The 15,044-nt window shown below is 32.8% G+C and overlaps 2 protein-coding genes across 4 annotated transcripts in view; one reads left to right on the forward strand and one right to left on the reverse strand.

The window, feature by feature from the left end:
• Positions 1-4,528, forward strand: part of LOC108910082 (circadian locomoter output cycles protein kaput) — a 66,340-nt gene extending 61,812 nt beyond the window's left edge. For both annotated transcript variants that reach the window (XM_018714586.1, XM_018714588.1), the window contains one exon: positions 4,125-4,528. In XM_018714586.1, coding sequence (XP_018570102.1) covers positions 4,125-4,331 — 207 coding nt within the window. In that variant the 3' untranslated portion in view covers positions 4,332-4,528. The remainder of the gene's footprint in view (positions 1-4,124) is intronic.
• Positions 4,529-10,779: 6,251 nt separating this feature from the next.
• LOC108910083 (protein henna) overlaps positions 10,780-15,044 on the reverse strand; it is a 28,954-nt gene continuing 24,689 nt past the window's right edge. For both annotated transcript variants that reach the window (XM_018714589.1, XM_018714590.1), the window contains exon 7: positions 10,780-11,262. In XM_018714589.1, coding sequence (XP_018570105.1) covers positions 11,106-11,262 — 157 coding nt within the window. In that variant the 3' untranslated portion in view covers positions 10,780-11,105. The remainder of the gene's footprint in view (positions 11,263-15,044) is intronic.

Consider the following 15,044-nt stretch of genomic DNA (forward strand, 5'->3'; position numbering starts at 1 on the left):
CATTTTTTGAAAAGAAATAGTAATAATAAATAAAAAGACGACAATTTTATAAATATAAACAATTAAAAGTACTGTAAAGAATTTCATTTATATTAGTTCTGCTTTCAATTTTTCTTGGCTAGTCAAAATAAAATTTGAACTAATAAATTAACAAGGCAACACTTTTGAAGAAATGTAGCAGTTGACACCAATTAAAATGCCGTGCCAATTTAGAGGAATAACAAGACGTGAATGGCCTGACGGCGCCAATGAATTATTGTTTGTAGAAACCTTTCCCAAATAAATATAATTCACATACGAACAGCCCAAGAAAAAAAATTCCAACTTTGGACATTAATTACTAACTGTACACTTCAATCATTGTAATTATAATATTATTTTTCTACTAATAAAACAAGGAACCAAAATAATAATAAATTACAAAGTACAAAGCTAGATAATATTTCAATAACAATCTTTTTTGAACTAACGACCTTATTCGTCATACTTAACATTTAGATGATTTAATTTAATGGCTGTGTAAGAAAAGCTGGTAATTAACGTCATTCTGCACATAACATGCTCTACTTAAACTGAAGTTACAATTTTTTTATAATTTATGTTATACTCAGAATTAGGAATATAGAGGGTGTCCCTGAAAAGGATGGACAACGCTTGACCACAGGTTCCTTGGATGAAAATAAGACTATTTAGCCTAACTTACCTATGTACAAAAGTAGAACAGAATTTATATTTTTAAAAATAAGCATTAATTTAGAAGATTTTTTTGCTCTTACAAAATTTTGATATCGTTTATGGATTTCACGTAAAACTGGCATTTTTTAAACGTTAAATATAGGCAAAAATTCCGATTTGTAAAAAATAATTTATAACTGCAACCTCAAAACAGGGAATAATAATGGAAAAACGTCACATTAAAAAAAATAATTTCACATTTTTAGTATTAGTATTGTTGGGATGTTTAAAGAATACTCATACGTGTTTTTTTGCCTTTTATTGTGGACTGTAACTTTCACCTTTATGATTTACATAGATTTACGAATCTCGCCTTCTCACTGTTTTTCACACACACTCATTCTCTCTATCTTTCTGTACTTCGCCTCGACGGCGCATGTCCCAGAACTAACAACTTACACATGTGAAATTCTGGGGTGCGTTCAACATGTCTACAACTGAACAAGTATTATCAATCAATGAAATAAAAATCAACACTAATATTTTAAATAAACAGTATCAACTAATAATGTAAGAAAGTCAACATTAACATTTTAAATAAACCTAAATTGATATTTGTAATCACACTAAAATAATATTACAGTATATGCTCAAAGTTACTTCCTTGTTCTTAAACGCAAGCATTAGTTCGTCGAAAATGAAAATGAATTTTATCCAATATATGCACAATGCAATACCTCTCATAACACTAATTCCATGTTGTATTATTTCCCATTATTCGTTTTCTGTATTTACTGAAAAGTTATAAACTGTGGTCCGCAACGCTCCCCAAAGGAAATAATTACATGGGTTTAGGTCCGGGGATCGAGGTGGCCACTTTAAAGGGGCATTATTTCCTATACCTATCCACCTGTTAGTATAGTAACCTGTAATAACTGATCTTTTAATACTCTATTAACGGAACTTTTTGAAAGCCAACAATTTCTGTATTTCTGCCCTACTAGTAAAAGTAAGCAAAAATGAAATAGTTTCTAAAATAATTTATTTTTCTCGGCTGTTTCCCAGAAAAACTCATTTCTTCGGTTAAATCGATCACCCTGTACGTTACAGATATATAGGTAACAATTTAACTATCCGTTTATTTAACCAAATATTAATCGAGACTCAATATATTATTGTTTTTAATTATTGTAATCAAACCATTGCATTTAAACATAGTGTTCACCAAAATAACCGGATTAACAGACACTTGTCCAGCACTACACGTCATACACCACGCCACGAGATGACCTGGGAATAGACAAAGACAACGCACGACAACTATAGACAGGTGTGGGGTCACTCAAAAATGAGGACCTTACTCCGAGTTAGCTGCAAGTGCATCAAATACGAGCTTATCTACAGAAGTTATTTATTTAACGATTGAGTGAAAGTACTCAATTTTAGTTCAAATATTATCACAAATGTGTAAGATTATCAAAATGCTCAATATTGAGTGAAAATGTACTCAATAATTTCACTCAATGAATTCACTCCATACCTTTATTGCTTTCATTCATATCGTTTTTTACTACGGTGTACTCACAATTCAATTGCTAAATTAATGAAAAGAAAAGTAGAATCGATTGAAATTTTGTCGTGTATTTACTACTACTACTATCATAACAGCACAGAAGCTGTTTTGACAATCTATATTTACAATTAAATTTTTATATATACAATTTATTGATTGTAAAGATACAGTCACAGTCACAATAAAAAGTTATCAAAGTGAGAAGTCTAGAGCAATCCTATTTCGTACATAATCTTGGCGATTTAGTTCTGAAAATTTATATTACCCGCCACTGCACATAACAGCAACGTCCACGGTTGAATTAAATACAGGGTGTTAAAAAAAGAGTGTAAAATATTTCAGGAGGTAATAGTATGAACCAAAATAAGCAGAAAAGTATTAATAAACATGGGTCCGCAAAGTAACGGTTGATGAGATATGGTCCACTATTCGTTTTTCAAACATTTTATTTTCTTAGGAATAAACTGACAAAGGAAGCATTTAACAAACAAAAAACAAAGTTACAGAAGATGTTCAAAGTGCCCTCCGTCTATTTCCAAGCAGGCACGACATCTTCGTCTCAACGATATTCGAACTCTTTCGAAAACACCCTCCTTGGTTTGGATTTCTTGACACTTTTGATTAATCCGTAGCTGCAGCTCTTCCAGGCTATTTACAGGAGTACCATACACTAATGTCTTCAAATATCCCCAAACAAAGAAATCTAGAGGGTTCAGATCAGGCGATCTTGGAGGCCATAAAACAGGTCCGGCCCTTCCTACCCATCTATGTGGAAAAGTTTGGTGTAAATGCTCTCTAACGGCCATGGAAAAATGAGCTGGAGCACCATCATGCTGGAACCACATTTGTTGCCTCTGATTCAAAGGAATGTCTTCCAAAAACTCATACAGTGTGTTCTGCAGAAAGTTGAGGTAAGCAGCGCCTGTTAATCGGTTTGGTAAAACAACAGGACCTAGAAACCTGTCACCTACAATACCCATCCAAATGTTTAATGAAAAACGTGCCTGATGTCCAGATTCTATTAGAGCATGAGGATTTTCGTCGGCCCAAATATGCGTATTGTGAAAATTAAACACTCCATTTCTTGTGAACCCGGCCTCATCAGTAAAAAGAATGTTTGCAAGAAAACGAGGGTCTTCAGCATCATGACGTAGAAACCAGCGGCAAAAAACCAAACGTGCTTGATGATCATTTATTGGATTTAAGGCCTGTACTCGTTGCACATGGTATGGATAAAGCAGTTGCTCGTGAAGGATTCTCCAAACAAGAGGACCACTAATTCCTACCTCGGCTGATATTCTCCGCACACTCGTACCTGGATTCTGCTCTACCAGTGCTAGAATTTCTTCTTCTGCTCTAGGAGTGGATACCGACCTTGGTCTTCCGGATAAATGGCACTGTTTGCTCAAGGAACCGGTATCACGCAATCTTTGGTGAATTCTTCCAAACATGCGTTGTGAAGGAATCTGGCGATTTGGATAAGCGTCAACATAAAGACGTCGCGCTTCGGTGGCGTTCCCATTAGCACGACCATACATGAAATGCATGTCTGTTAATTCTGCGTTAGAGTAACCAGCCATAGCGAAAGAAAACTTGTGCACTGAGAACAACTGTCAAATACGTACTGTTTATTTCACTAAACATCAACCAACTATTATAAGAAAATACACAACGTTTTTGCAAAATAAAAAAAGGGGCTAAAAAACATAAAACATTCCATATCTCCGCAACCGTTACTTTGCGGACCCATGTTTATTGAGACTTTTCTGCTTATTTTGATTCATACTATTACCTCCTTAAATATTTTACACTCTGCATATCTTTAACTACACTTATTTTCTATTTACTATAAAGACTAAAAGAGTTTTTATTTTAGGTACCTATATCGTACCAACCAAGCAATACGGGAATAGTCAGCAGTACCACCACGACGGTCCACGGCATTCCATCGGGAATGCCGGGACCACCTGCAGTCCTAGTACCTGTTTCTGTGCCGATGTCCATCCCTCTTCAACACCAACAGCATCAGCACCAGCCAAATATTATTTACAGTGCACCAGACTCGAACACACAATCGAAATGAACTCCGTTATTGTTTTTAACTGTTTATAAGTGTACAGTGTAGTGGTTAAGGATGTACTTATTTATTGAAATTAATTAAGAACTGATATCTGTGAATTTTTAACGTGTTGTCTATATTTTCGAATATTTAACGAATCTATATCCATAGGAGTTATTATTTTTTAACGAATGTTATAAATACAGAATGAAATAAAAAGAGAATAGATTTGATTTAGGACATAATTTGTTAGCCCACACTTATTCGTGAAGAGTTGCTGTAAATACGATAAACTTTATTATTAATTTCATACATTGTTGGTCCATGTCTTCAAAGTACTACTCTCTTCTATTCACAAACTTTTTCTAGCGGTGTTTCCATTTCGCGAAGGTGTCTTGGATAGCTTTATTTGCAATGTCCATTAAAGTCTGTGACGAATTTCCTTTGATGTCATCAATAGTCTGAAAACAGAGTCCTTTCAGCACTGATTTTAATTTCGGTAGTAAGAAAAAATCGTTAGGAGCCATGTCAGGCGAGTATGGAGGATGAGGAAGGACAGTAATATGATTTTTGGCACAAATCTGACGAATTGACAAAGCTGAGTGTGCGGGCGCATTATCATGGTGCAAGGACCATTAGTTGTGTCGCCACAATTCTGGTCTCTTTTTGTGGATTTTTACACGTAACCGATGTAAAACACCTTCGTAGTACACGTTTCACTGTTTCACTTTAAGGCAAGAATTCAAAATGCACAGTTCCATCACAGACAATATAACTTATCGCCTCAGACTGCGCTTAAAATGCTGGAAATTGAGAACCTATAAAGGATGCAGGGTCTTGTTAACCGGCATCCAGCAATAAAATTTAGCATGGTAACTCTTCTACTCGGTAATATGAGGCAGTTCTAGCGGTGGCTTTGTTGTCAAATAATAAGTGCCAAATAAATTTAATGCATTCAATTATGTAATTGAAGAGTTATATGGAACTTATGTTTTGTTTGGAAATGAGATTTGTGTTAAATGCCAAATAAAATAAATCAAGCTATGAATTTACTTAATTATTTATTTCAAAAAATTTAAGAATGTAAAATTTCCTTAATTTTTTATTTAATAAAATTCCTCAAGGGGAATTCCTCAAAATTCCTTCGCTACTGCTGTTGCAATTTACTAACTTTTTTGTTTTTCGACAGACGGACTTCAGACCTTTTCTATTCAACGCAGAACGGATATTCACAACCTGGGGTGTAGGGGAATTTTTTTAATTATTAATTCGATTCAACGCACCATTTCCGAGTTATAAAACATTTTTTACTGTATCACCTCACACACCTCGTTTCCGAAATTTATTTTCGACATACCGACTTCGGAACTTTTGCATTCAACGCAGAATGGACAATCAGAACCAGGGGTGTGGAGAGATTTTTTCGATTTTTCGATTCAGCGCACCGTTTCCGAGTTATAAACACCTTTTTATTCTATGATGTCACACATCGTTGGTTCCGATTTTTTTTTCGACATGCAGACTTCGGACGTTTTTCACTCCATCACCAATCAGAACCATGGGATATTTTTTGATATTTCGAGTCATTTTCGCGGTACAAGCAAATACTGTTTTTTTTTTCTTTCATATATTGTGACACCCCGCTGCTCTACCACCGAATGCTCTACTCAGAACCAAGGGGAAATTTGTTTATATCTCCAGCCATTTCCGAGTTATGAGCAAAAACCGGTTTTTTTTCCTCATAGGTTGTGACGTCATAGCTCGATGACGAAGGCTAAAAAGGCCACGCGCTCTACCCCACGTCCCCTCCCTAGGTGTCCTGAAGATGCTGGTGAAGCCCCAGAGAATCCTAAACACAGCAGAGAGAGAGACACAGAGAGAGAAAATCCATCTATGAGCACAAAGTCACTCTATCTCTATCGCACACTATAACTATCTCTCTCGCACACAATCAGATAAAAATGAGAGAAACGAACCTTCCTTTAAAAATACATGGAATTTATCATTATTAGAATAACCCATTTTAATTTAAAAAAAAATTCAAATGGGTTATTCCGATTTCGAAAAATAAAACATAATTAAACTGTATTATTCAAATAACAATAATGTGCAAAAGTTCTTCAATTATTAAACATAAGTGGATGTCAAAATACACAAAAAAACCTGTAGCTACATTCCGCAACTTACTAATACCCACCTTGCATATTAAATAAATTTATCATCACCATCAAGTATTATAAAAATTATATAAGCTGTTTAAAATATCATTACGAATTTTGTTTATTTGGAAATATATTTTCTGCAGTATGTCAATACCAAAAAGTGAAAATAGTAGCTAATTAACAAAATTATGATTAAGTAACCTAACTGCGACACCGGTGCAGAATATCATATGAAAATTCATAGATATTCGTTGATTCTTTAAATCATTTTTATCAATACCTACATCATACATTTATGTTAATACAGTAACACAAAAAACACATATTGATAAAAAAGTGTACAAAATAAATCAGTAAGTACGCCTGGCAACATTGCCAAATTGTTGTTGCCAGGCATTGTGTTCATATGTTACTAGGATAGGCGTAGGAATGCGGGCCGCTGCATTTGATTCTTCCTAAAATTCTGCTGGTGGTGCACTCAGCAATTCGGAAATTTAAAACTGCTGTTCTATTCTAGTAGCGGTCTGGAGCGAAGCTATATTGTCTGTGGTTCCATTAAAGTCGAAAAAAAAAACAGTAAGCATCACTTTGACATTGAATCGAGACTGACGTGCTTTCTTGGGGCGTGGAGATTCTTTGCCAGTCCATTATGATACTTTGTCTCAATGTCGTAGTCGTAAACCCAGCATTTATCTCCCGTTATCATTATTTATATGAATGTTTCATCGTTATTGTATTCTTCAAGGAGTTGCCGACAAAACGTCCACACAATTTTCTTTCTGTTGTTCGGTCATCAAACGAGGAGCAAATTTTGCTGCAACTCGATGAATGTTCAATATTTCATTCAAAATTTCATGGCACGATCCAATTGACATTCTGCAACTTCTCTGACAGTCAATCGGCAATTTGCACGTCCCAGATCTTTCTGAAACTGGTAGGCATGTGTTGAAATCGAAGGCTTTCTTGGTCGTGGACCATTTTCAATTGACTGTTGACCACTTTTAAATCGTGAAAACCAATCGTAACATTGTATACGACCCAGAGCATCATCTCCATAAGCTTGTTCCAGAAAATCGAACATATCAAAATCCTTACTGACACTTAAACACGATGTACTCAAATAACAATATCACGTAAACTAAATAGTCCAGTTGGTAGAGGTTCGGCGTGTGTCAAACTTTGATAACCCGGAAATAATTACACAGGTCTACTTTAAATGATGAGTACAATAACTGGCTAATTTGCTGACAAAGTATTTTATCAGGAAAAAAGTTATTAACAATTTAATCGTGAAAAAAATTTTTTTTAGTAGTTTTCTTTAAATAACTCAGCGGGATGACTTTGTACGAAAAAATGCTTAGGACATGATTTTGTTCGTAATAAAAATAGCTACAAAATGGCGGTGGTCCGATTACGAAATTTGCAATAACAAAGCCGTGAGATTGAAAAAACGGTATAAAACGCCAATTTTTTTAAGTTGCTGTAAAAATGTCAATTATAAACAAAAAGTGATAAAACTTTCGAAAACTATAGTTCAATATATATACAATAATGACGCTAAAGCCGAAAATCAGGAGAGCAAAACTTTTTGTTCTATAAGGTGTTATACATTCATCGGCATCTGAAACTCGAAACTTTGCCAAATTTGTTCGAAGCTTTGCTGACACTTGAAATTTGGTACACACATAGTGTAAATATGCAGAAACCAAAAGCAATTTGCAAAATTCAAGTATCTTCATTTTTGCAGTTTTGGTAAGGTTTTATACGTCACCCTAGTTTTATACGTCACCGTTTTTTTAATTTTTGGACGTATATTTATGTATATTTATAAAATATTCCATTACGGTAGATTAGCCAGCATAATTACCTACAATTTAAAAAAATATATATTTTCATCGTTTAGATCCTAAGCTACTTAACATTTTGCGCCTGTTAGCCGTAGTCGTACATTATTCAACATATTAACATAAAACAAAATCGTACGTGTGGGGTAAACCTTTAACTTTAAGTAAACAATTGTTTAAATTTACTGTTGCATATTTCTAATAGTATACAAGCGCCGAAGAGCGGAGCTCGCGCTCGAAAATGAAAAGTTAAAGGTTTACCCCACACGTACGATTTTGTTTTATGTTAATATGTTGAATAATGTACGACTACGGCTAACAGGCGCAAAATGTTAAGTAGCTTAGGATCTAAACGATGAAAATATATATTTTTTTAAATTGTAGGTAATTATGCTGGCTAATCTACCGTAATGGAATATTTTATAAATATACATAAATATACGTCCAAAAATTAAAAAAACGGTGACGTATAAAACTAGGGTGACGTATAAAACCTTACCAAAACTGCAAAAATGAAGATACTTGAATTTTGCAAATTGCTTTTGGTTTCTGCATATTTACACTATGTGTGTACCAAATTTCAAGTGTCAGCAAAGCTTCGAACAAATTTGGCAAAGTTTCGAGTTTCAGATGCCGATGAATGTATAACACCTTATAGAACAAAAAGTTTTGCTCTCCTGATTTTCGGCTTTAGCGTCATTATTGTATATATATTGAACTATAGTTTTCGAAAGTTTTATCACTTTTTGTTTATAATTGACATTTTTACAGCAACTTAAAAAAATTGGCGTTTTATACCGTTTTTTCAATCTCACGGCTTTGTTATTGCAAATTTCGTAATCGGACCACCGCCATTTTGTAGCTATTTTTATTACGAACAAAATCATGTCCTAAGCATTTTTTCGTACAAAGTCATCCCGCTGAGTTATTTAAAGAAAACTACTAAAAAAAATTTTTTTCACGATTAAATTGTTAATAACTTTTTTTCCTGATAAAATACTCTGTCAGCAAATCAGCCTGTCATTATACTCATCATTTAAAGTAGACCTGTGTAGTTATTTCCGAGTTATCAAGAAAATGTCACCAACAGTAACTTTTCGGCCTCTGCCGACTAGAGTAAAATGAGATATCAACAATCCAAGAACAAGTATGTACAGAGGAGGTTATGCGCATAGCAATGCTGCCAACCATATTTCACTAAATATCTCCATTATCGCATAATTCAAAAAGTTCAGTTATTTTCTGAACAGATCTCGTATTGCAACTGTATCTACAAAGGCTGAGGCAGCTGTTAGTGGTAAGTCTTTAATGTGCAACAAAAGACGTAAGTAATAAACAAAACAGTTCTCTGAAATGAGGTTAAAAGAGAATCAGATTGCAACTATTGTGACAAAAATTTTATGTGAAAAATCAGTTTGTTAATAATAAATATATGAAAGTACATATTTTGATGCTAAACAATTTTCGGTTGGTTGCCACGTCGCCGTTTTTAAAGTTCTTGTTTCGAGAGATGTATCACTATCTTCTTCTGGAGAGTAAGTCCTCTGGCTGGCATATATATAGGTTTTTTTTAAATAAGTGTGTTCCTTGAAAAGGGTGATAGAGGGCACTAAATTAGGGAACGTTTATTAAGCACCGGATGGTCTAAAAATTTCACATAAAGGTTTAAACAAATGTAAAGCCGTCCCTGAAAACCATTGTTGGAACCGAGTTCTCTGTACAACGTAAGGATTTGCATCACACCAATAAACATTTTATACGCCGGCTGAGTAATACTGCCACACTCAACACACGTGCACAAGATGCACAGGGTCGGCTTACATATATGGTTAATTCTCTTAATTAATTTTCTCGAAAGTAGAAGCATTTAGACTATCATTTGCTTAGTAAAAGTTGCTCCTTTTCGTGCGCTCTATCACTCTTTTCAAGAAACGCACTTATTTCAGAAACATCCTGTATTTGCTGTGTACATTGTTACACGGCGTTCCGGTAACTGAATCATTTCCAACTTCCAGGTTCTAACCTCTTCTCTTCATTGAAATTATTATTAAATCGATTCTTCTGGACTTCTATTGCCTCTCTGTAGAGTTTGTAGAGTAGAGTCAAATATTTTTTTCTTACCCACTAGATCTATGTCTTGTATCTGCCTTAGGTTCCATGTTGTTATTCTTTAAGTGAGACATATGCTCCTTTAATCTCTTTGTTTTTCTGTTTGTGCAATGTATACTTTTAGTAGCTTCTGTAGATGATACATGGAACTTAGAGGACAGACTCACCATAGTGAAAGTGACACAAACCGGAGAAGTAATCACAAACATGCAGAAGAGGAATGTTGAAAAACTGCTTATAAAAAACGTCCCATACAGAAAAATCCGGATCTAGTAAACATCTGAGTATTTGCAACAAATGTTTTTGCTAAAGGTTTAATTTTCGGGATAGCATAAAAATAAAACAATTTGATATTTAAAACCATTTTTCTTTAATTTCTCATCATAAATACTTTAAATTAACAAAACTGTATATTACATTCTATAATGTCAAGCAAATAAATGTTACAATTGTCATGGGGCTGTTTATTGAGATTAAGCTAAAACACTTTAAAAATGCATTTAGCTGGGTATAAATACATTATTCCTTAAATAATAACATTATTATCACTTATCACTTAATTTCATATAATAATTATTATTATTTGAAAATTATTAAAGTATTAAATATTACACATTTAGGATGTGCTGTGGACACATGATTGAAAAGTAAAGCTTCAAATTCTCTGCATACAAGACAAACCCTCAAATTTTCTTCATAGAATCCATTAAGATTGAGATTTCGGAACTGATATTGTTTACTAAGCGCTGAATTTGTGGTTTGGAATCTAAAACTTCTATACTCTGTGTGTATGCGTTGTATCTCACTCCGAATGATCTTGGAATTGTAGAAGCAAATTTTCTAAAAAAAAAAAATTCTCAAATTAATACAAAACGTGTTTTTTGTCTATTAGTCCAGGCGGTGGAGCAGTAAAATTAGGCTTTGGCGTTTGTGTTTGTACAGAAAAATCCCAAATATTATGTAGAATAAGAATCCGAGTTTGCCTATTTCAAAAAACCATTGATTAATCCCACTTTGGTCAATTTCATTAAGGGGAACAACAAACATACAAAAAGAACAAAAATTACCCGTTTTTCGACATATTTTTCCTTGTAACATTGAAAGTAAGCCCTAAGTAAAAAAGTAATTCTTTATTTTTTGTTTATTTGACAATTTTCTATAAAGTGCGAATCAAAAAATTTGAATTTTGCATTAAAAATGGGCGAAAAATAGAAAATCATATGTATATTTAGAGCAATTTTTAAAATAAGTAAATATTTATAAATATTGATGAAACTTTTTGAAGAAATAGTAAAATATATGTCAATTCTACCCTAAAAATTTTGCAAGAACCGATGGCGTGGTTTTCGATTGACATGATTGTTAATTAAGAAAATTTAAAAAAGTTTATCGCGTACCGTAGGTTTAAATTAAGGTTTAGAAAGGGCACACAATTTTTTAGAGATACTTATTGTCATAATAAACAATGATCAACACTAAAAATACCTATTTTTACACTTTTATAACCATTTACAATTTTTTTAAAATTTTTCAACGTGTTACTTATAAACAATTAGATATTTATTGCCCAGGAAGTAACCCCTTGCTTTTTAGCCAAATACGACAACATTCTAGGTACTGTATAGATTGTGAGATATAGAAGCGTAAAGTTAATAATAATTTATAGCTTATGTAATCGTCAAATCGAGAAAAAAATATGTTTTTATAGCTAACTACAAGAACTTTCAACATCCGTTTAATGGATTTTCGGCAGATAAAAGCCTAATGAAAGAAAAATGAAGAAAGTACCGTGGTCACTGGAATTTCTCGGCAGCGCAGGAGTGGGGATAACTGAGAACAGCAGCGCGCCGCATGGATTTCAAAATGCGTATGCCCGATAAAAGATGACTTTTTTTGAGAACGGTAGCACTTATCAAGACGTTTTTTTTTAATTTGATATAGCAAAATGGGAGGAATACGAATATGTCATCAAAAATCAATAAAATAAATAATTTTTGCACGAATTTTGAGTTTAAAGAATTATGCCACTTTCGTTTGCTTTTAAAAAATAGTTATATAAATCAAGTTTTATTAGTGTGTGTTCTTCAATGCATTCTACGAAATTTACGTTTTAATGATTAGGATATTAAAAAATATATATTATGTTATTAATGATCTCTGTTAATTCATTGAATTATAACAAAATTTTNCACACAATTTTTTAGAGATACTTATTGTCATAATAAACAATGATCAACACTAAAAATACCTATTTTTACACTTTTATAACAATTTAGATTTTTTTTTAATTTTTCAACGATTTACTCCATAAACAATTATTTATTGCCTATGCAATCGACAAAATCTTGCACACATAATTAATAAATTTTTGAAATTTTCTTTATTAACTACTCTGTCAATCGAAAACCACGCGATCGATCCTAGCAAAATTTTTAGGTCAGGATTGACATGTTTTACTATTTGTTCACAAAGTTTCATCAATATTTATAAATATTTACTTATTTTAAAAATTGCTTCAAATATACACATGATTTTCTACTATTTTCGCCCATTAACGCAAAATTCAGCTTTTTTGATTCGCAGTTGTAACTTTCTAGAAAATCGTCAAATAAACAAAAAATAAAAAATGACTTTTTTTATTTAGGGCTTACTTCCAATGTTACAGGGAAAAATATGTCGAAAAACGGGTCATTTCGTTCTTCTTGTATGTTTGTTGTTCCCCTGAATTTAGCAATGGTGTTTTGGAATAGGCAAACTCGGATTCTTATTCTATATAATATTTGGGATTTTTCTGTACAACAAAATAGATGACTTCAAATACAAACGCCTCAAATGCTCTACCGCCTGGACTATACAGGGTGTCTCACAATTAGCTGCCAACCCTGAACAGGCCTATTCTATGATCAAAACTAAGTAAAAAAGTTCATATGAACATGGGTCCGGAAATGCTTCCTAAGGGCACAGGGACCCATTGAAGAGGGAGGAATGGAAATCATTTTTTTGCAATATCTCTCAATCGCGTTGTGATAAATGAATGAAATTTGGTATACACAGCTAAATTTCATTCATTTATCACAACGACTAATCCATTTATTTCCACAAGGTCCATTGGGGTGNGGAAATTTTGTCGTAAGGAGAAATTATATGAGTGCTGGCCTTGTCTAAAATGTTATTTGCTTTAAAAACTATGATATTACATGTGATATATAAAAACATAGTTTTATTTGTATTCGAAATAATTTTGATACCAAGTGTTTATCTTAAGATTTGATTATAGAGGAAACTCTGCTAGGGTTGTCTAAATGTACAGCGTAAATGAATTAACTTTATTTTTCTCATATTGATATATCTTTTATTATATGATCGTGTATGTAAAATATTAGTCCCGTTATTAGAGAAAGTAACAAATAAACGAGATGAATATATCTCAGTACCTATCTTTTCGGCTGGTTAGCTTATTTTATTGTTCTGATATTTACTTAAAACTGTACTGGGTGTACTGTAAAATCCATCGTGAAATATATATTCCATCATATTTTTTATTTTGGTCAGCATTATATGTAAATAACAAGTTTAAATAAATAAAAATAAACTGAACATAGGTGCATAGGGCTAACAGACACGAATATATTCAGCTGTATTTTTAAATATTGATAATCGCTTAAAAGTATCATCCCTCGCCCTACGTAAAAGTTGCAAGATTTTGTTTTTGTATAAATTTGATACATTCTGCCAACTAGCAGTTATTAATATTAGTTGTAGGGAAGGGGTATAAAAATAACTGAATATTAACTTTGTAATTATATAAGTATGATGAATTATGATAGAAAATACAGTTTCAACTCCCTTACTTGAACCCATTTAAATTCTTCACTGCGAGAATCTTGGCGATAATTGACAGATGGTTATTCTTAGCTAATAAATATTGTTCTATTACATATTTTTAATAGAACAAAGGCAAAAACATATAGAAATGTTATCGTTTCGGTTTCAAAGTTTGTATGTGTATATACTATCACTACACATATAACCATGTTTACCATACGCGCGATGTACAGAGCCATGTAGATTTATTTACGTCCGATATAATTTTGTTCCCAAATTTTGAACTGATTATGGAGGGATAATCAACTTGACTATAGTTATGTTTGGGCGATGCCTGTTTTTCCATTATTGTTAAGATGTTGTTCATATATTTTCGTTTCTTATTTGAACCTTGCAGTTTTCTGTTGTAGTTCTAAAGTATGCTAATATTGAAAACGATGTGTTAAAATTAAACATGTAATATAAAATATACCTCTGGGGCTTTGTCAATTACAGGTAAATATTTTTTAATTATTAAAGCCTACAAACACTTCTTAAATGTAATCAAATCTTAGAGTACAGTCTTTATAAACCTTAAACCTTTTTGAGATAGAAATATGTCTTGCCCTTGTATATTATAAGCGAAAAACGTTGCAAATTTATTTAAAATTTTCTGTCTCAGGAACACTAAATCTGTAATGATTGAAATGGCCGACTAATAAAAAACAATTATCTCAACGTCACAGGGTACACAGGCTTTGATACATAAATACTTGTAATACCCTCCTCGGCCTCCTCTACATTTTGTGTATCACTTA

The sequence above is a fragment of the Anoplophora glabripennis genome, unplaced genomic scaffold (genome assembly GCF_000390285.2).
Source record: "Anoplophora glabripennis isolate ALB-LARVAE unplaced genomic scaffold, Agla_2.0 scaffold480, whole genome shotgun sequence".
Taxonomy (NCBI): domain Eukaryota; kingdom Metazoa; phylum Arthropoda; class Insecta; order Coleoptera; family Cerambycidae; genus Anoplophora; species Anoplophora glabripennis.